Raw genomic sequence first — 23,654 nt, 5'->3', positions numbered from 1 at the left:
AAATGTTTATTTTATTTGAAAGTGGAGTATCCCTTTAATTTTGTTTTAAATAACAAAATACCATGTTAAGTAATGCTTTAAAGTATTAATCTTGCCAGACCGCACCAATGCAACTCCTTGCAACTCCTTGCAACTCCAGTTGCAACCATTATCCCCAATGGCAGTTGTGACTAGTTGCATTGGTGCGGTCTGGCCTTTAGTGTTTTGCCAATTATTTGGTGGCCCACTTGCAATATCCTCACAGCCCACCAGTGGGCCCCGGGCCACACAGGTTGAGAATCAACTGGTGTCGAGACATTAGTGATGTCAGCGAGGTGTCTCTTTCCCTCTCGTGTCTCTTCTCTCTTTAGCTGTCGTATGGTTCCAGCTCCCCGGCTCTGTCCAACCGGCAGCGTTTCCCCACGTTCTTCCGCACGCACCCGTCCGCCACGCTGCACAACCCCACGCGCGTGCAGCTCTTCCAGAAGTGGAAGTGGACCAAGATCGCCACCATCCAGCAGACCACAGAGGTTTTCACATCGGTGAGAGAGGAGGAGAGAGATTAGTAGTGATATAGTGGTGGACAAAGTACTCAGCTCCAGTACTTGAGTCAAAGTAGATGCTCCTGGTCAGATTATATTACTCAATTAATTCATAATGTACTTTTTCCCTCCCTAGAAATGTTGCGGAGTCAAAAGTACAATATTTGTCTTTGAAATGTAGTGGATTGAAAGTATCCAAAAATACAAAGTAAAGTCTGCAGATACTCAAAGAATGTACTTAAGTACATTACTCAAGTACATGTACTTCATTACTGTCCACCAATGGTAGCGTTTTTTGTGAGCCGCCATGTTGGCTTTCTGTTTGTTTGTTTTTGTGTCACATTTCCCGTACTGCCACCTCATCAGCAAAACAGGGACTCGGAGAGAAGCCGACGGTGACTGATGAAATTGCTTCTCATTTCTCATTTCCTCTCCTCCCTCTGCTGTGTCTTATCTCGCCCATCTTCCTCCTCCTCTCACACCTTCGTCGTCTTCCCTTGATTGCCCCCTCCCTCACCACCCCCGCGGTCTCCTTTACCTGCTGTCTTATCTTGTTTGTGTGCTCGCACTCTCTCACCCTTGTTACTTTTTTCTTTCTTTCCGTTCTTTTACTTTATTTGTTTTATTTAGAGGGGACAATTTGCACATTCATGAACATTCAATACAGAACATGATCTCATGTAAAAATGCCGGATTTATCTAGAAGCTCATTTCCATCCGTTGTCCCTTTCGGTTCCTTTCTCCTTGGTGTCATCATCATCAGCATCATCCACATACCTTCCAGCCAGCCTCTATGCTCTTCCTCCTCCTCCTCTTCATCCTCCTCCCCCTCCTCCTCCTCCTCCCCCTCCTTCTCCTCTGCTACGCCTCTACCCCTCGCTGCTAATTGGATGACAGTTTCCCCACACCACCTACACTCTCTCTCTATCTCCTTCTGCAGTTCCTGCTGTTATGACCGGGTGTCACTCTATCTTTTCCGTTCACAGTCATTATGTGATCATTATTTTCATCACCACACCCCTTTATTCCTCCATGTCCCCAACCGTTCTCTCATGCTTACTGTTCTCTCTCTCTCTCTCTCTCTCTCTCTCTCTCTCTCTCTCTCTCTCTCTCTCTCTCTCTCTCTCTCTCTCTCTCTCTCTCCTTTGTCTTCTCTCTACCTCTCTGCCTCTCTCTTGCTCTGTCTCTCCTCCTCGCTTTCCCTCTTTCCCTCTCTCTTTCCTTCTCTCTCTCACTCTCTCGCTCTTACTCTCCCTTTCCCTCTGCCCCCTCCCTCTCTGTCTGACAGACTCTGGATGATCTTGAGGAGAGGACGAAAGAAGCAGGAATTGAAATCAGCGTCCGTCAGAGTTTCCTCACCGATCCGGCTGTTGCTGTCAAAAACCTCAAGGTGCCTCAACTTTGTCTCCCCCATCCCATCCCACCGCACCACCCCCACCTTTTCCATTTATCCCCTGCTGCCGTGGCAACTGCCAGGTGATTGAACGCAGGAGATCAATCAGGCCTCGGCTGATGAATACACCCCAGGCTCACTGTGACCAGCACCAGACGCCACAGACATCATGGCCGCTGGCCCTGGCATGGCACAAACACATTTAGTGGAAAGACTCCAGTTAACCACTTTGACACTGATGTCCCTATTTTGGGGCGAATCTTCAAAATGTGTCAAACATTTCAAACCATTTCTACTGTTTTTCTAAAATGTATCAAATAGTTTCACACATAAAAACTATGTTTCCTTTCCTTTCCTTTCCTTTCCTTTCCTTTCCTTTCCTTTCCTTTCCTTTCCTTTCCTTTCCTTTCCTTTCCTTCCCTTCCCTTCCCTGACCCTCTGTTACCCTACCTCACTCCCTCCTCCCTCTTCTCTTCTCTCTCTCCCTCCCTCCTTCACATGTGTGAGAGAGACTTGGCACCTACTTTAACATAACCTTGCCTAACATGCCGGCCTAGTTTTTTGGTGTGCTAAGATTAATTGGGCCCTCACTGGAGGAACCATGGTAACAGAATGAATATAGCACACCAGAGGGGAAGGATGCTGCTGTGCGGGGAGGCGTACAGGCCCACCAGTGATGGCTCACTACCCCTCTGTTCCCACTCCACACCCCAGGGCCATTAGCTTGTGATTCTTCTCTGCATCCTCTCTCCCCCTGTGTAACTGTTTGTCCCTCTCTCTCCAAATCCCCAGCGCCAAGACGCCAGAATCATCGTGGGCCTCTTCTATGAGACTGAAGCTAGGAAAGTGTTCTGTGAGGTACGGTAATTCATGTCTGATGATAAATATTGAGTAACTCTGCAGACAGGAGGGTCTAAAGCGTCTTGACAGATTTCATAATGCACCGGGGGACTTTTTATTTTTAAATGTTGGATGTTGAATCTGACTAGAATGTTTTTTTTCTCCCCATAGTAATCTTTTTTCCTGTGGGTTTCAGTTATCTCTTCCCGCTACAGAAAACACACGCACACACACACACAGACCGCTATCTTCTCGCTTACCGTACACATTCGCTCACGCACCACTTTTCCATCTCCCTCCATCATTTTGCTCGCTCCACTGGCCCCACACATTTTCTCTCTCTGCTGACCTTGCAGGTGTACAAGGAGAAGCTGTATGGAAAGAAGTACGTGTGGTTCCTGATCGGCTGGTATGCCGACAACTGGTTTAAGATCAAGGACCCATCCATCAACTGCACGGTGGAGCAGATGGCGGAGGCCGTGGAGGGTCACGTGACCACTGAGATTGTCATGCTCAACCCAGAGACAGTGCGAGGGGCCTCCAACCTGGTAAGCTGTTAGAACCTTTTGTTATGGCACATCATCACAAACAATGCCTTTCTTTTAAATGGTATCACATAACAGCTTCAGTGGATTTATGATGAAGTATACAGTACTGTAGCATGGACTGAAGTTCTCAGTCGCCATCACTGATTTCTGTCATTTGGATTCCATATAGAGGCCAGCATGTCTTTCTCTTGGCTTGTAACTTTAACACTGCTGCTCGGCACCATATGGCTGGTGAACTCTGCACTGCACAGCCCTGCACTGATAATAGATATTTTATTTCAATATTAAAGTAATTTGAATTGGTCAAACTAGCAATAGGATACATACTGTACTTTGATACATAATATAATACATACATAAGCATCTTCCGTAAAATCATTATGGTCCAATCTGTGCTATTCAACTGGCTGGATGTACTGTATGTTGAACAGCAGTAACATACATTTAGAATGATAATACTGAAACATCATCATTTTACTTACATATTGTGTTAATTGTTTAGGAAACTGTACGCTAGTTAGGGTGACCACCTTCAAACAGGTCCATTGAGGGACAGATGAACCCGTTTCGTGGGACACATGCACGCGCATTTTTTTGCGGTTCTGGGCGGATTGGGTTCGTTTTTTTCCAGTTTTTGGTTTATTTATTTCGGTTTTAGGGTTAGGGTTAGGGTTAGGTTAGGGTTATGTTATTTAATTCATATTTTTGCCTGATTTTACCGATTTATTATCAAAAAAAAATATGATTATTATAATTTTTTCATATCTTTGATTTTCGGGACATTGCTCTGCTTGTGCGGGACGCGGGACACAGGGTCCAATTTCGGGACTGTCCCGCGAATTTCGGGACGGGTGGTCACCCTAACGCTAGTGTGGGGGGGCCTCCGTTCACGCTGTTTCACAAATTGCAGATTGGCACGTTTCGGATTGATACATTTTCAGATGTGAGAGGTATATTTTTGCTTTAGTCCCTGAGTATTAGTTATGTTCCTTTCTCACTCACCCATATAGGAGCGATCATATCAGCACAGATAGAATTGCACAAATGTATATCAACGGGCTTGTGCAGGTGGCGAGTCGACCCTGGTTTGATTCCCTTGCTGGAGACCCTCTCTCTGCCCTCAGTAAATATATACTGTACAGCACATATCAGCATTGAATGTGCATGATGAGTCAGTTGAGCGTGGTATTGTTCTCCCTGGCACAATGACCCCTGCTAATGCATACTCTCTGAACCGGAGCGAGGCAGAGCCTGAGAGCATCTTTATACTTACTGTAGTTGCACGCTGGTGTCACACACCAAAAACAGCAGATCTACAAGCTCACAACACGTTGCATCACTGCGCGTCGTGAGCTTGTAGATCGTCTATTTTAGGCGCGCGACACAATGTGCACCCAAGTATAAATCAGGCCTGAGAGTTACACTGAGCTGTTATTAGTGTTCACTTTGAAGTTGTTCTTGGTGGGAATGCTTTGCGCTTTGTTCTGCAGCTGCAAGCCGTTGTTTCTAAATCTGGGTGCTGTTGGTCTTTTGAGGGTATACCTCCTATTCTTAACGCTGAAAGTAAAACTCAGCGAAACTCTCTCTGAGGGTAGACTTTTTTTCACATTGAAGTTCAGGGCACGTCAGCTCGATGTCTGGCGGTTCTATTTGAGCGAACAGAGGACCACTCGAGACGCCGCGAGTATTGATCAAAGCACAGTCACGATGACAGCGCCTGCGTGACGTGACGCAGAAACCTCTTTCTCCTTCTCTCTTCTCTCTCTCTCTCTCTCTTTCTCTCTCTCTCTCTCTATCTCTTTCTATCTTTCTCTATTTCTCTCTCTCTCCATTTCTCTCTCTCTCTCTCTCCACTCCTGTGCCATGCCCGGTGGCATTGTTGACACATCCAGCCTGCCAGTTGCCCAAAGAGAGATTGGCATGCACAGCTGGCAGTTGCAGGTTGACATGCTGTCTCCCAGCGAGAGTCATCCTGAAGGGACGCCAGACTGTCCCCTCAGTACCAGGGACCATTATGAATAACTAAACCCAGGGCCGTTGAGATAGAAAGAGTTGCGTCATCCCCCGTTCACTCCATGGGGGCAATTATTTTGGTGGATCACATAAGCAATGGTGGATCACATAAACAAAGAATATTCATGTCATTTTCAATATTAAATCAATTAGTGCCAAAACCAACTTCCAGTTGATTTGGAATTTTTGCTATCAGTCAACCTAACAGCTCCAAACAGTACACTACTGTACAGTTCCAAACATTGTATCCTCATAATGGGAGTTGATGAAGACGCGCAATACATGAACCACATGACCTGTAGTGGATCTGACCCCTCATTGATGCAACTCTTTCTGTCTCAATGGCTCTGAACTCCTTCTACAGTATATACCCCATACCACTTCCACCCCTGCCCAGGAATTGGGCTGCCCTGGTCCTGACTCCCGGGCAGCTTTTGGGTACTTATATCGCTTCCCATGCTAATTTATAAGATCCTTATGGACTGTACAGTCACCTGCTCTCTTCTCTTAGTTGATAAGCGGTGTTATGGACAGGAGCCATTTGCTATTTTTAGCATGGAAAGATATGGCCCTGCTCACTGTGACTGAGCCAATTTCCTCTCTAAGTGCATCTGTGTGGTGCACATAGGTTGGCAGCGTGGTATTTTGTCAGCAAGATGTCGATGTTCTAAAAATGGCAAAAACCAGTTACCATGTGGCCTTCCATGATAAATAATTAGACTCGGGAAGAGTTTTTCTTTAATAGCTCCCTCTAATTAACGCAGAGACTGTGTTCAAAGACGCTGTCTGCAGAGACTGTCTGAAACAAAGGTGTTAATTGTTGTCACTTCAGACTCAGGTGCCAAAAGAGGTGACAGGCTGAGAACGAAGGAGGCTCCATTCCATTTGCATAATACACCGGCTGCACAGAAAGCCATAATCTTTAAAAGACGTGGGTTGGAAGTTACTGGGACTCCTGGTGGGTTGACCTCTACAAATTTAAAGAGCATTTTGTAATTCCTCTCCAGAGGAGACCATCATTAGTCATTTTCATTAGAATTTAAAAGGGAGAAAATGGCCTTCTTTTGGAAGTTCTTAGAAGAAGTGACAAGATCATGAATCAGAAACAGCACTCTATAATGTATAATGCATGCTCACACACAATTGCTCACACACAAACATACGCGCGCGGCACACACACACACACACACACACACACACACACACACACACACACACACACACACACACACACACACACACACACACACACACACACACACACACACACACACACACACACACACTAACAAAGACATACATTATGCGCTCATAGATACATACATACATACAAACAAACACTCACTCACTCACTCACTCACTCACTCACTCACTCACTCACTCACTAACTTCTTTGTGACGCGGCCTTCTCCTTCTGCAGACGTCTCAGGAGTTCCTGGGCCAGCTGATGTCTAAACTTGGGGGTGAAAACCCAGAGGGGACGGGTGGGTTCCAGGAGGCCCCGCTGGCCTACGACGCCGTGTGGGCCCTGGCTCTGGCCCTCAACAAGACCGTGGCCCCCCTCAAGGCCAAAGGTCGCAGGCTAGAGGACTTCAACTACAACAACCGAGATATCACAGCTGAGATCTACCGAGCACTCAACACCAGCTCCTTTGAAGGAGTCTCTGTGAGTACATCCAGGGTTTGATTTGTAAAAAAGAAAAAAACAAAGGGGGGGACATTTTCTTAATCACTTAAGCCCAAAAAGGCAAAATAGTCAATCTAGAAACTGACAATAAATCGCCTTGTGGCGTGTTGTGAGACATCAGATACATATGAGACATATCAGACGTTGTGAGACATATCAGACGTTGTGAGACATATCAGACGTTGTGAGACATATCAGACGTTGTGCAACATCTACAGACGGTCTACATTTTCCAAAAGGGATTTTGAAAATGTATTTAATTCAGTCTGATCAAAAGCTGGGATAAAACATATCCTCACTGGCCATAAAAATGAATGACCAGGGGCGGGTTCAAAATTAGAGGCATGGATTTCCTGCCATCTCCCCAGCAAGTCCAACCCCGAATCCCATGGGAGGTGGAACAATAAGGATAAGGAGGAGAAGAGTAGCCATTGTAATGCAGGACGGCCGTAGCTGAGTGGGTAGAGAGGCCGTCTGGGAATAGGTTTGAACCTCGGCTCGCCTGGTCTACGTGTCGAAGTGTCCCTGACCTGAACAAGACACTTATTCCCTAACAGCCCCCCTGCACTCGCCTGAGCCATCTGAGCGGCCATCTGCTGGGTGGATGTAGAAAAGTAATTTCTCCTCTCCATGGGATCAGTAAATAATAAAACAGAGAGAGTTAGAGCGGGAAAGTAAAGAAGGAGTGTGTGTGTGTGTGTGTGTGTGTGTGTGTGTGTGTGTGTGTGTGTGTGTGTGTGTGTGTGTGTGTGTGTGTGTGTGTGTGTGTGTGTGTGTGTGTGTGTGTGTGTGTGTGTGTATGTAAGGCAGATGGGTGGAACATTAAAGATGTGTGTTTTTCTTCCAGGGCCATGTGGTGTTTGATGCTCAAGGCTCTCGCATGGCACTGACTCTGATCGAACAGCTTCAAGGTATTTTTTCATGCTTCTAGTTACTTTAAACTTACATTTGAATGTTCATAGTTTGTACAGACAGCACGGCATAGAGAGACACAGGAATACAAGGGCTTACGGCAGCGATGGCACACTATTCAGCACGGAACAGGTGGCGTCGTGGCATTGCTGGCATTAGTAACGTTTTCATGTGGTTAAGGTTACATAATGTATTTGCGCCAAGCGATAACACTCTTTTTGCATGCATAATGAGATCTCAGTATTCTCCCACAGTGCTGCACAGAATTTGCTCACTCTAGAGTTAAAGACGTGTGTTAAGAAAAAAATATATAATAAATATCTCCTTAAATATTTTATTGAAACTTGGCGAGTTTCAGATGTGCCGCTTTTTATGTTCCTGCCAAATTAGCTTTAATGAATTGTAGCGCAAAAAGTACACAGTAAAATACTGAGTGTTAATCTAACCCTATTGGGACTCAATAGGGTTATTATTTACTATTTTCAAATGTATATAGAAAAGCATGATCTAAATTATTTAACACGCGTTGCGATGGGGTGTTAGGGCTAAAATGGTTAGATTAACACTCATACATTTTACTGTGTATGTCGTTTCAGTGACAATATTCGGGATATTTACGTAGTTTATGTAGTTTGTTCAATATAAATAAACAAACAAACAAGCTTATAATGCATTACAATCTGCTCATAACACTGTATAATTAATAGTTATAAGCACTCAAGTACTCAAAATACTTTCATTGGGTGGTTTAAGTAAAGTAAAAAACAAAACAATAACAACCATTATACGACTATGCAAGAACACACAAAACAAATTTAATTGCGTTACTTAATCACACTATAATCGTAGTTAATATATAAGTTAATATAATGCATTATAAATTATTATAATGTATTACAACTACCAGTATTATAATTCACTATGATCCTTGAGTCCGTGAGTGTCCAGCAATTGCTGTATTATGTTACTAGACCTTCATTATAAGTCCTTATAAAATGCTTCATAATGTGTTATTATATTGTTATAAAGCATTATATAGCATATAGGTATATGTATTTATATGTGCTTATAACCATGATTATTCAGTATTATAAGCGGAATATAATGCCTTATAAGTATCTTCACAATGCATTACAGACATGGGCTTCATAGAAAGTGTTGCGGAAATATTCTATAACCAACTGCAACATTATGACTCCTGCTCTCTCCAGCCGGGGCAATGTATTACTCTCAATTAGCCCTGCACCCTCCTCTTATTATCCATGAATCCATCAGGAGGGGTATTGAGCTTGCGTCAGCCTGGGTTTCCATAGAGGGGGGAGGAATGAGAGCTTTGCAGGGGCCGCTGCCTATAGCTCGCTGTGGGATGGCAGTGTCTTATCTCTCTGCTGGCGGTGTGTCAGGGCTGCTGGCTGCGAGCTCCGTTTCGCTGGCTGCATCTTGATCGCTGTGTTCTGGTGTTCATGTCGTCTTCCTCCCCTGACAGCACAGAGATCCGTGACTCTGCACTGGAGGCTCTTTCGTGATTTTCGGCGCAATGAAAAATTTACCTCACTTTTTATTATTTTTTTATTTATTTTTCATTTCTTTCTTTCCCTGGGCCGGCGCTGCCCGCGTTGTCCCAGAAAAGGAGGTTGAGTGATGATGTATAATTTGTGTGATGAAAATTGGAGCAGGGTCGTTGGTTGTGAAAGTCACAACAGCGCAAATCCACCCTACAGTATATCACAATGTTCGTTGTACTGTTCCAGTGATTCTGGATAGTAAAATCAATGTCTATTGTTCTTCTGTCTATTAATTTATCCATTTGTTTTGTTTTGATTGATTGAATACTTCATTAGTCAGAAATGTTAACATGCACAGTCAGACACTAAGGCTAAAAGTACAACACAAAAAAGTCCTGGGGACTTGTTTCCATTGTGGTCCTATGTATTCAATTCATCACCATAGCATAAAACATTAACGCAATAATACATATCATCAACAAACACAAAGCAATATATGTTTTTTATATATAGTTTTCCAGTTCAGGTTAAAAACTATGGAAGGGTAAAAACTAGGCATGCTACTTAAGTCCTTAAAGTACACCGTGATGTAGGCAATGGAGCTGCAGCCAATAAGATTAATAACGGGTGTGTTAGTTTTAGGCGTGTGAATATGCAAGCGTCAACCAGAGGCACACCCATGACTCACACCTAAATCTAACACACCCATTATGAATTTTATTAACTGCAGCTGGGTTTTGGAGTTGAATTAGTGAGTGACAGAATGTCGGGCTTACAGCTCTGAGTCTGAATCAGTAAAACCACCATGGGTTGCGCGACATAGTGTCCTCGGAGTTGTTCCATTATTCAGCATCTATGGAGCAAGCCCCAGGTCACTTCGGTCTTGTCAGTCTGCAGCTCAGGAGAGACTTGTTCAAATTCCCAAATGAACACTGAGCTGTAATATTATAGAAATAACATTTTGTGCATTCTATTCTACATACGTGAATATGAAGCACACAGTTAAGGCTTTTCTCAAGTTCCCAGTCTGAAATCTGCCTGGCTTTGCTCTTCCCTCCAGGTCCTGAGGCGTTTGCATGAGGATGTTATGAGATGTCGAGATTCACCTCGGTTCTTTAGCCCTGCACTTCCCAGAGGAGACATTTTAATTGACTGTATTTAACCCTTAATAATGACATGGCAACAATAATTTGTTTTCACTTAAGCGTGTTGAGGTTTAGGTCCCCAGAGGCCAGATTCTGATAAAGTCTCATCCCAGGTCTCCACTGAGTTATTGAACTGGGATATTACTACTCCCAGTAATAATTACCATAAACCACTGCGATTCACCATAACCAAGGGCAGGTCAATTTCTACTCTCACAATGTCTGTTACATGCTTGGTTATATTTTTCCAATAAAGCAAGCTCAGTGGACCCTCTGTTCTGAATTCCTTTAATAAAAAAATCTCATAAAATCCTTTATTTGAGCCTGTTGGGTAGAAGCATAGAACCTATATTAAAGAAAAATGTTTTTTTGTTATGGAAATTAAATGAATAAAAATCAAAGTCACATTTAATGAACTCATACACTATATTTGGATTTCATAGGTATAGTAGGACGTTGAACACCAGAAACTATAGAATGTAGTGTTTATGGTGTTGTGACTACTTGCCTCTGTCTGTGTTGCTGTCACAGGAGGAAACTATAAGAAGATTGGATACTACGACAGCTCTAAAGGGAATCTGTCCTGGTATGGGAATGACAAGTGGATAGGTGAGACACATTCATCGCACTCACCCCTCCTTTATTTTCCTGTTTATCACTGTCTATAGCTCTCCGTCATGCTTCTAATCTCCCTCTTCCTCTGACCCTCCATCCTTCATTCCCTCTGTCTGTCTCTCTGTCTCTCTCTCTCTCTCTCTCTCTCTCTCTCTCTCTCTCTCTCTCTCTCTCTCTCTCTCAATGTGTTGTTCCTCCTCCCTCAATGCATCGCTCATTCCTTTTCTCCTTCCTCCTCCGGTGCCCTCTGTCCGTTCTCACTCTTCCCCCTCTCCCCACATGCAAGGTTGGGTAAGAAGGTTCATCAATCAATCAGTCAAGTTTTATTTAGCATGTGTGCTGTGAGAATAGCAAACGCTCCGGCTAGCATTGCACGGTTCCACCAAGAGCAGAATGATTGGTTGCGACAAATGCCGCCACAGTCAAGAATGTGCGGCGGCGAGAGGACCCCATTTGATATGGAGCGACAATTTGATTTCAGTCACTAATTGAACATGAGAGCCCGTTCAAAACAATGACAGCAGGGAAATAAATAGAAGATGCCAGTTGACAGTCAAAACAAAACAAGGGGAAAGCAATCTGGGCGGCAATTTAAGTGGAATGGGCTTAGTGACCTTGACTTTGAGAAATGAAATTGTGCTCTCTAATCAGTATGGGAGAGTTGTGTACGGCCGCGTCAGTCCTGCTTCCCTGATCACTGAGGAGATGCAGGTTTAACCGTGCCTAACGATTTGAAAATGACTTGTGTGCATTCTGCTGAGCAGGGTGCAAGTACATAAGTACAGTACACAATATAATCTTAAGTGTTAATTTAACTCTGAGAGTGTGCAACTAGAACCATTTGTATTCCATTTGGTTCCATTTGTACGCCCTCAGAGTTACAGTGTATGGGGGGCACTGATAGCCGAGTGGTTAAAGCGAGTACCACATAGGCTCTGATGACAGCGAGCCCCGGGTTCCCGAGCATGGCGGCAGACCCTTGCTGCATGTCACTACTCTCTCCCTGTTTCCTGTCTGTATTCACTCTGGACGATCAATAAAGGCAGAAAAATATATACATTTTATATATATATATATATATATATATATATATATATATATATATATATACATATATATATATATATATATATATATATATATATATATATATATATATATATATATATATATATATATATGTATATATATATATATATATAGTTACAGTGTACTGTATATGGAATTAAATAACACAGCGCTAAACTACTCTATGAATCTATATGTCTCTTCTCAGTTTGGATATTTCTTGTTTTTTGTAATTAAATGGTTATTGTAATTTTCCAGAACATACAGTGTTATTAATTTTACAGAGCATACAGTATTATTCCCATAAGCAATTATTAGATCTCGGTGGCTCTTTGATGTAGCTCAACCTATCGAGGCGACACAAAGGCTGAGATATTATCAGATTGAAAATCAAACCAATATCAGCTGCAGATGCCGTCTACAGGGATGTGATGAGACTGATACAATACGTGTGTGTAAAACAATAGACCGTCTGTCTTGATCTCTAAGCACTTTGCGAAGATCAGAGACATGCGAGTGGCGCGACCCTCCGCCCGTCCCTCGAACAATGAGGCGTCTGCTCTCACAAGCTCGCTGTCATCTCAGCCATGAAGGCACAAGGACCGGGCTGTAATTTCCCAGGTGTACCCCCTTTTTACCCTGGGTAGCGTTTGTCGTCATTCTACTTCAGTTGTTCTTGGAGAAGATTGTTAAGTATTGGGGGGTACATTTTATGGATCTGTGCCAAGATCCCCACCTCCCCGATAGTTCAGTTGATTCTTTCTTTTTTATGGCGTGGCTCTACAGGAGGCTAGCTGTCTATAAGAGGGTTGTGTGTTTGTGTCTGTGTGTCCGGAGCTAATCTCACAAAAAGGATCGATCAGGGCCAAATTTCTTGTGCACACTGCCAGTAAGCCACAGAAGTATCTCCAGATTCTCCACTAATTTCAAATAATGTTTTATACTTTGCCAACAACAATAAGCCACTCCGACCTACTTACTTACTTACTTACTAACTTACTTACAGTACATACTTACTTAAATATTTAACTTAAATTTATAATGGATGTAAGTGGGGCTCTGATCAGACTTTTCCCACATTTAGAGTCACTAGGCCGATGCGCGTTGGGAACGCATGGCCCTCCGGTTAATACCCGATACCCGTCTGTCTGTGTATGTTTTATGTCCATATGGAGATCTCTGTATCTGTCATCTGTGTCCCTTTTATCCCCATGTATGGAGATCCCAGCTGCTGATCTAACCGTATGTGGGGATTTGCGTATTTATCAATATTTGTAGTAGCAGATCCGACTGACTTCACTCTGGGCTCCGAACTCCTTCGGGCCCTCGGCAACATACACAGCGAGTTTGAAGTTGAACGGTCGGATGGTTCTCGAGATACATGAAGGACAGTTGTGCGTGCGCACACACACACACACACTCACACACACACACACACACACACACAGATTTGCGTTTTAGTTAGATATGTCATAGATGACAGAGGTCACAAGCTGGCTACAGCAAGTCCGCAATCCACATTGGTGCCACATGGGAACGGTGTTGGGAACGATCCCGAGATCCACATGATTCGATTTTTACGAGGCAGTCAGGCGCCAAGGTCATGCCGACCGACACCTCGACAAGTCCCTCTGGGAATTTGCGTGAGGAGCGAGTGACGGTAGATGACCCTCCGGTTGTCGAGCGAGTCTCAGTGCAAGGTCGTGGCACCTACACTGAGGCACTGGACACGGCTGTCTCTGCCATCTGTGAGCAGGCTGTCAGCAGACACTTTGAAGACAACAGAGGATGCAAGGTCATCTCATGGGAGTCTCCTCGGCACCACCTCCTGGTGGTTAGGCCTGGGCGATACGACTTCAAATCGATATCACGATCATGTCAAACTTTTGCCTCGATTACGATTAATGAACGAAGTCAAAATAGCCGATTTTTTACAATGTGAGCATGTAGATCGGTTATTTAAAATGTTTTTGTACGCAACCATTGTACAACAAAGTATAATACAGAGTTACGTGGTTAATGAGACTAGTCGATTTAATTGATTATAATAAAAAAAATCATTGATATATATAAATATATATACATCGATTATTTGTTTAACTTACATGAGCAAGATGAAGTCGGTTATTGGGTAAAAGTTTGGGTTTCGATATATTTTTGGGTAATTGGCCATCCTTAGCGGTGGTGGTGGCTGCTGTCTGGGCCGGCTGACGCGTCCTTCTCCCCTGCCCTGGTGGCCCAGAGGGTACCCTCCTCTGGCCCGGCCTGGCCTGGCTCTGGGTTGCGCTCTAAAAATAAATGGGTCGGTGTCGTGACAGAATAAGGCCTTTTGAAGGAGGCCGTGACTTTGTGCCAGATTGCCTCTTGCTTTCCTGCTTGCCCTTTGTTGAGTAAAATGATGTCTTCCTCTCACCACCTGCACTCTTAATTCTCTTCTCGCTTCTTACCTTCGCTCTGTTGTTGTTGTCAGCTCTCTCATTTGACCCTGACAATACATCAATCCCAGACTCCTTTGACGTTTTAACTCCCTTTATTCTCTGTTGTTTGCTTTCTCTGACCCTGTTTTTTACTAGCTCTTCTTCTTTTCTTCTCTTAAAGTATCTGTTTCCCTTCTTTCACACACTTTTTTTTGGGGTTGGCAGCGTTTTTTTTTCACACTCTCCTCTCCTCCCTCGTTCCTTTTTTTGTCTCCTTGACAACCGCTGCATCACTGCTTCGCTCTCGCATCGCCATGGTAACCATTATGGGGCATGTCGCCATGGCAACGCACTGTTCTGATTCCAACCATCAAGGACAGGGAGAGTATTAGTGTAGGAGAGCACATTTTCCCAAAGGACACTACGAAACACAGACACACGCACACGCACACGCACACACACACACACACACACACGCACACGCACACGCACACACACACACACACACACACACACACACACACACACACACACACACACACAGACACACACACACACACACACACACACACACACACACACACACACACACACACACACACACACACACACACACATACACACCTCCGGAATATATATGCCTTCAGCAAACATTGATGACTCTTACACATTTAGAATGGAAGCCTGGTTTGCTTGTGTACTGTAACCCAATAGCAACAAACTTCAGTGATGGGAGCTTCTCAACCGAACCTCTCTGGCTTCCACTACATCAATGCAAGCAGCAGGAACTTCAAATCAAAGCACACTGAGGAAATCTGTGCAGCTAACTTGTTCCCTCGTTGGAAGAATAAATATGGATGTGTGCAGCATCCGAGTGTGGACCCTCTCCTCTTTATGAGTAATTGAGTATACCCACTATACACAGCATGGCCATGGGACTCAACAAGTCTCCCATCAAAGAACAAGGCTTCCATTTGTAAAAATAATATATATATACATACTATACCAGAGGGGGGATATCAAAAGCAGAGGCATGGATCCCCCACAGGAAATCGAGCCCTGACTACATACATCAGGCCATTGGGCAGCTAAGGACATCAACAATCTCCAATCAAAGATCATTGGCTCTGAACGAACAGGCCAGAATGCCTTCTGTCGCTAAGCCTCCATAGCAACTGGCTTGTGAGATGAGAGAAACCCCTGTTACTATTGTGACCCCGGGACACCATGGTAACGTGGCTGCTATTGACGTCTCATTCAAACATCCCAAGACTCCCAGATCTCAATGCAACCGCAGTGTCTGCAGCTGCGCTCCGTATCGGTTGCAGCTTCAAACACTCTCAGAATATACAAATAAATATAAAATAGGGAAACTCTAAACCTATAACCCCAACCTTAATCTTTTCCTGATTCTAAGTCTTCTAAAAATCTTTTTTTAATCATTTCCCTAGTGATGACCAGGGAATTGGTCTTCACAATGACTAGTTCTCAAATTCTGCAATACTTTTGGGCACTGTATAGTAATACAAGTATACACACACGCACGCACGCACGCACGCACCCACGCACGCACGCACGCACGCACGCACGCACGCACGCACGCACACACACACACACACACACACACACACACACACACAGTTCTCCCCCTCCCCTGCAAAATCACTGGAACCGTACAGTGAAGCTTAATTAATATTTGCGTGCCGGTGTTGAGTGCCAAAAATAGTAAATCTACAAGCTCACAATATGTATACATACCATCGCCACGTGTTGTGAGCTTGTAGATCCGCTGTTTTTGGCACGAAACTAAGTAATCTGGTTCAAATTAACTTTTCTATTTTTGTCAAAAACAATGCTTTGCAGTGGTGTCCTAAAGGTTAGCGGACAGTTTAAAACAGTGGTTCTCAACCTTTTCAGGCCACGACCACCCAAAATAATCATAGTGAACCAGGGACCCCCCACCCTGACAAGCACTTGGAATTGTAGGAGTTGAGGCATTACATTTTGTTTAACTCAGATAACGCAGATCTACCTCGTGAGCTTGTAGATCGGCTATTTTCAAAAATGTTTGCCTCTTTCTTATATAATTTGACAATTTGGCCAATGTTTCACCAGTTTTTAAAGTATAGTTTGTTGATTACTTTTGAAACAGTAATGGTCTTTTTTCTTTCTTTTGGTAGTAAGAAGGTCTTAAAAGTCCTTAAATTGTCACTTCACTGTTCACTGTCATCTGGGGACCCCCCCCCCAGCCAAATCATGTGGGGACCCACAGGTTGAGAACCACTGGTTTAAATAATGCTTTGCAGTGGTGTCATAAAATACCATCAATCAATCAATCAATCAATTGGTGCTTGTGGCCCGGAAGGTTGTCGGTTTGATCCCTTGAAAAATCGGCATGACAGGGAAGTGTCCCTTCAAAACCTTTCATTCACAATTTTAAGCATGCGCACTACTAGCCAGCCAGGCTCTTTAAACTTTCAGTTTGCCAATCAGGCGATGGTCTCTCCATTCTACAAATATCATTCATATCATTCTCTTTCAGACTGAGCGTTGTGCAACCCACCTCCTACTCCATCTCCACCATGGTGAGCTCTCCATTGTCATACAGAACGCATCACTGTTCTCTCTATAGTTCGCTTAATTGGCTGCAGCCTAAGGCAAGAAGGCAACTTCACTGGTATCTATTCCGTTTTTAAATGTGTTCGCTTTAACTGTCCTTCATATTTGAAACAGTCTCTGGTTCCATATACGCCACCATATCCACTTAGACATACTGTACAAAGAATATCCCTATTTTATTGTTCCTCAAATGTTTTCTTAAGTTGGACGCAGGTCATTTGACTACAAAGCTCTATTTGACTGGAACAATCTTCCTCTTTCTCTCAGTTCTGTTGCCTCTCTTGGCCGCTTCAGGACCTCCTTATATTCGCATCTCGAAACAGCCTGTTCATGCTTCAAATACTGTTTGTACATGTTGATTTCTGATGCAGACCATTGTACTGTATTCTCCATTTCTTTGTTTAATGAGTTGAAGGCTGGGGGTGTGGGTGGGAGAGGGTGAGCAAGCTAACTGTATTTGTGCGTGTGTGTATTGTGTATTTGTATTGTATCATGTAATGTTTTATCTACTTATGTGTATAGGACCCCCTCTAAAATGAGATGCTGCATCTCAAGGAGCTCTCCTCTCAATACATTCTGACCATTGTCCAGGAGTTAAACAGGCATGAGGTTTTGTCTTAACCGCCACCAGTGACTAGACTCCAGTGGGGGCGGGTTCTCTCTCCTCCATCATCATACACTCATCATCCTATGTGTTAACTTTAATGGAGTCTAGTCGTCAAAACGTGTAACCTTTGTCTCTGCTTACAACTTGATCTCTCCTTATTGAAATATAATGCATAGATTAGAACCACCATGCACGTTCATACAGAGAGAATGTGAATGTGGTGAGAAAAAAGGCTGATAGCCATCGTTAAGTCATAGTGACTAATTCAGACTCAAAGATCAGAGACCAGGGGGGCGCCCCGCCCCGGTGGCTCACCTGGTACCACCCGGGTCATCCCCTCTTTCTCGTCCCAATTCTCCTGTCTCTCTCACTGTCACCTCACCATCAAAAGAACAAAGCAGAAATGCCAGAAAAATAAACTAAAAAAAAAAGATTAAACCACAGCATTCATTTAAAAACTGCTTACCTCACGCAAAAGTAGGCTGCAGATATGGCTCTGTCAGCACTCTCTCTGTCTCCTTCTTTCTTCTGGTTCATCTCTTTCTCTCTCTCTCTCTCCGTATATGCCCACCCACACTAAACTTACGGGGCACCCATTCATTCTGTATGTCAAACTGTCTTTGTCAGTTTCCTCAGACTTTCACTATTTATTTCCGTTGTCTCTGTCGCTCATTTTATTTATTTATTTTCTGTTTTTTTCTGTTTCATTCTTCACCCTCATTTGTATTCCATTGGTAACTGGCTGGTCTGGTCCAGGAGCTGTCAAAAGAAACATTGTTTCTGTTAACTTTTCATGTAATCTTTACTTCAGCAATTCACACCTGTCCACACAGACTGTTGTGAAATGTTTACAGTACACCCTGATGTAGATTATGACAAGGAATTATGCCATATTATATTTCGCTGCTCTCACAAGGGAGCCTATTCAGGTTGAAAATACATCTAATATTCCTTAACTGCAAATTGAGCATTGTTCTCTTGAATCAGAGAAACGGCTTCCCACAAGGAGTGTTTGAGGAAGCTGTCAGTATAATTGATTACTATTATGTTGCTATTGTTAGCTGAAATGTTTCATTTCACAGTTCACGCAATACAGGATCAACTCCAAGCCACTCCGTTAGCCAGTGTTTTGTCAGGTTTTTAGATGTGATTTGACCAAGCATGGTCTGACTTTTAAACAGCGTGAAAACAAAGGGCCATTACCCCCACATTATAACATCACAGCCGTGCGATGGGAAATGGCTTGTTGAAAATAGAGGTTGATGACAAGGAATGAAACTAAAAGTGGGGAAACATGAGTATTATTCCGTTCAGTCTTGTGGAATGGCTGTGTGCGGAAAGCCTTCATAGCGTGCTCATTTTTGATATGAATGTTAAATGAACCCTGATATGGAGACACTCGCTAACTAGGTCTGATTCTGTGGGAATGCTAATAGGGACTCTGGAGGCTGGGGCTCAGCCACTCGCTGGACCGATAGTGGTCAGCGTTCCGAGCGGCGACCGGAATGCTATCAGGTTTTCTGCTCTATTAATTGATAACCTCTCTGACCTGTGTATCTCAATACCACCGTCTCCGTACGTTCTGCCCATGCTTCACAGTGAAACCCCCAGTGTGATAAATCTATCTCACCTGATTCTATAAAATTAGTAGCCAGATCTGAATATTTATTTGTTCACTAAAGAACTGGAGAGACGGGGAGACCCCCATTACTGAACAAACACTCTATAGCAATGATTACTATTGGAATATATGGAGTTTAACGTTTTTAACATATTTTCTTTAAGGATATCACTTTACACCTCCCTTTAACTAAACTCTTGAGTTGATTCTCAGCATTGCAAATGGTGAAGTTGATGATTTTTGTATGTGTTATCTCTTCATCTTTCTGTCCTTGTTGTCTCTCTGTCTCCTGTCATCTGGTGTTGCCAGGTCCTGGACCCCCGGCTGATCAGACCGTGGTGATTGAGCAGTTTCGCTACCTCTCCCAGAAACTCTTTGTGTCTGTGTCCGTCTTCGCCGGACTGGGTATCCTACTGGGAATAGTGTGTCTCACCTTCAACATTTACAACAGCAATGTCAGGTACGCTGATCATGCACTCTGCAGGTTTTCTATTAAGCTCTAATAATTCATACCCACATTTGTACCCACTGTCCGTCCAGGCTATGGGACTGTGACCATAACTACACAGATCCGGTAGCCCATGCTGAAAATGCAGCTTAAAATTAGGAAAAGTCAAGAAACAACTGCCACACCTCCCTTCATATGCCAATGGTCAATGAACTATGCGTTGTTGTTTTGTTTTTTTTGTGTGTTTTTATTATTATTATTATAATGAACAAAACAAATGGCAAATATATTTCCAAATATTCCATATTTGGCCACTCAAAATATGTTTTCTCTCTTATATATATGTATATATAATATATACACACACACACACACACACACACACACACACACACACACACACACACACACACACACACACACACACACACACACACACACACACACACACACACACACACACGTAAATGAGCAGAAGTTAGTACCGTAATTTTCGCACTATAAGCCGCACCTGACTATAAGCCGCAGCAGCTAAATTGAATGTTTGGAACATATATTAGCCGCACTGGACTATAAGCCGCGGGTGTAAAATCCATAGATTTAGGAGGTCCCCTAGTGGCCGTTAGCTGTAAAAATCCATAGATAAGCCGCACCGTTATATAAGCCGCAGGGTCGAAAAATGGGAAAAAAGTCGCGGCTTATAGTCCGAAATTTACGGTAGATTAACATGTGCTTTGGAGAAAACCATGTGCTGACTATCCATAGAACAAAGGACTCCCGCACACTGTCTTCTTCACTTCCAATTATTATTATTTTAATTGGGAACAATGTTTCAGTACAAAGACCTTCGTCTGGTTATCTCAAAGCTTTGAAAGGCATTTCTTTTGCATGCATGGCTATTTTCTTTTACTCTTTCAGTGTGAATGTACCTGTTTGATCATTGTTCTTTTTATACTGATGTGATCAAAACAGATCTAGGTGATAACAGATCAAAACCACCCCAGGCTCTAATGTGAACAGATGTTCACAGTAATTTTCAAAAACATATCGAAACTGTCAGGCAGAAACCTTGTATCTCCATATTTCAACTTTTATGGGTTTTTGCAAATTAATGCACTACTTCGTCTTACTACAGTGTCACACAAGAGTAGAAAAAAACAGCCGACCTACAAGCTCATAACGTGGCAATGCGACACGTTGTGAGCTTGTATAGATACACTATTTTTGCTATTTGAAATGTAGTTTTTACATAAAAGTAAACAATGGTTAAAAAGAAATGTCTGTGGGTTTTATACATATTTAACCAATAAAAAGTATAACAAGAGTTTGTGACTAAATAATAACTACACTGAATCTATTGGAACCCATGTAGGGTTTGTTTGTTTTTTTCTGAAAACTGTTTTGGACATACAAGGTTTCTGCCCGACGGGGACTGATATACTTTGCATGAGGCTGACAGTTAAATAGGAACTTAGTTTGCATTGCTGACAGACAGCTAATATCCTGAACTGGCTGACAGGCTGGGCTGTGTGTCAGAGTTCTCACTCACACACAATGAGGTTGACAGGCTGGAGTTTTGTGTGTGGCTGAGTACGTTTGACACTCAGAGATATCGTGCGCGTGTGCATGTGCGTGTGTGTGCGCGTGTGTGTGTGTGTGTGTGTGTGTGTGTGTGTGTGTGTGTGCGTGTGCGTATGCGCGTGCTTGTATTACTATACAATTATAGTAGAATTTGAGAAATAGACATGAGGACAATTTTCCTGGCCCTCATAAGAGAGGCCTGGTTGTTTTAAGGTTAAAAAAGATTTGGGCATTTACAATTAGGAATAGATTCACGTTGGGGTTATAGGGTTAGGATTAGACATTTAGAGGTTACAGGTTTAAAGGTTGGGTTTGGAGTTATGCCTGATTTATACTTGCTATTTGTGTTTACTACAGGTACATACAGAACTCCCAGCCCTACCTGAACAACATGACAGCAGTTGGGTGCATGCTGGCACTAGCTGCTGTCTTTCCCCTGGGCATCGATGGCCTACATGTCCACAGGAAGCAGTTTCCTGTCGTCTGCCAGGTACACTATTAGGAGAGAGGGATTTGATCTACTATCTACTACACATTTTTGCTGTTAGGCAGAAACCTTGTATCTCCATACTTAATATTCTCATGATTTTTTGTGAATCAATGCCCCATTTCGTCATAAAAGAGTGTCTCGCAAAAGTGGCAACTATACTAGCTGACCGATCTACTAGTTTAGCTATTTAAAAAACATTTTGAAAGTGAATGTGGTTAAGCGTGTGTTGGTTTTATAAATATTGAACCAATAAAAAATATTAACTAAATAATAACTACATTTCATCATTTTTTTGCATTTTGGCTTTGGACATACAAGGTTTCCACCCGGCAGTGACAATACGTATGATAATACGGTGTTTTTACTCCCGGTAAAAGCACTGTAATAAAGTACTCAATAAAAAGTGAAGATATGTAACCACAACTATGTTGAACAGTGTTGATAGAGTAAATATGGTTTCAAATGATATCTTTATTCTCTACAGTCTACAACAACTACAAAGCTTGTTAAATGCTACTTTTGAAGTTTGTAAACAGAGTTTAAAAGAAATTCACTGAAATTGTTTGGAATACCTAAAATAAATGTTTAGCTAGTGACTTTTATAGAGTTTTGAATTTCTTAAACTAAGAAATTTGACTTTTACTGTTACTTATTGTGCAGTCTGCTGCTTTTAGCAAGCAAGTGACTTTCAGTCCAGACAAAACCAGAGAGGAAATAGAATGAAATGCCTCATTATTGGAGCAGACAGTCTCTCAGGCTGAGCTGAAAGCTCCGAAGATTAGTTTGTTTGATTGAGCTTCAGATTCTAAATTCAGATTAGATTGGATCAGATAGTTTATACAACAGGCCTTGATTGAGCTTCAGATCCTAAATTCAGATTTGATAGTTAGATTAGATTAGATTTAGATTTAGTTTATACAATAGACCTGCCGTGAAGACTGATTATCTTTTTAATTAATAAAACATTTCAATCTTTTTTTTAATGCATTTTACGAGGTAAGTAAAATCACAAGACATGCTAATTAAGCTGCAGAGACAAATGTCAGCCATTTGTGCTTGTTTCAGGCAGTAAACAGAGGAGCTTTCCAAGTTTATGCAGCTTTTAAATGTTTTGTGATTATCTAAATCAGCCTGATCGCCAGAGAATTAGTATACATTGCACGGATCCAGTGCATGTAAGGATAAGGATAATTCCTTTTAACAGGTCGTTCATGAATGTCCTTGCGGTCTTGTTTCCAATGAGAACCTGTGAGCAATTAGGGGTTAAGAGTCTTGCTCAGGGACAAATTTCATTTCATCGACACATATGCTGGCCTGGCCTGGAATCGAACCTGGGGCAACCAGGGCCTCTGGCTCCCTAGACGGGCTCACTAACCACTCAGCTATGGCCGCCCCTGCCATGTCATTTTGTGCATAGTCGCCTAGAAACCCTGAAATTCCGTGCATATGTACGGCGAGTCCCACGGTGGGCGTAACCAGTCGCAACCCGGAAAAACCCGGAAGCAGAGCAGTCCCCACAACAAAATTTACGATTCTGTGCCTATCGGTACATAACTCAAACGGCGCTGAGTAGGCACAAGGGAATGTTGCAACGTTCGGGACGGCAACTCGGCTTTAGCTCGCT

General features: G+C 42.9%; 1 protein-coding gene across 1 annotated transcript in view; it reads left to right on the top strand.

The window, feature by feature from the left end:
* The window catches only part of gabbr1b (gamma-aminobutyric acid (GABA) B receptor, 1b), a gene marked incomplete at its 3' end in the record, with an annotated part of 46,446 nt that overhangs the window by 7,782 nt on the left and 15,010 nt on the right, over positions 1-23,654 (top strand). The window contains exons 3-11 of the mRNA XM_080442264.1: positions 351-521; positions 1,810-1,911; positions 2,707-2,772; positions 3,111-3,302; positions 6,736-6,981; positions 7,850-7,913; positions 11,096-11,173; positions 19,821-19,971; positions 21,898-22,030. Coding sequence (XP_080298390.1) covers positions 351-521; positions 1,810-1,911; positions 2,707-2,772; positions 3,111-3,302; positions 6,736-6,981; positions 7,850-7,913; positions 11,096-11,173; positions 19,821-19,971; positions 21,898-22,030 — 1,203 coding nt within the window. The remainder of the gene's footprint in view (positions 1-350; positions 522-1,809; positions 1,912-2,706; positions 2,773-3,110; positions 3,303-6,735; positions 6,982-7,849; positions 7,914-11,095; positions 11,174-19,820; positions 19,972-21,897; positions 22,031-23,654) is intronic.

Source organism: Gymnoscopelus braueri (genome assembly GCF_963280865.1).
Source record: "Gymnoscopelus braueri genome assembly, chromosome: 11".
Lineage (NCBI taxonomy): Eukaryota > Metazoa > Chordata > Actinopteri > Myctophiformes > Myctophidae > Gymnoscopelus > Gymnoscopelus braueri.
This window is presented reverse-complemented; position numbering and strand designations above follow the sequence as displayed.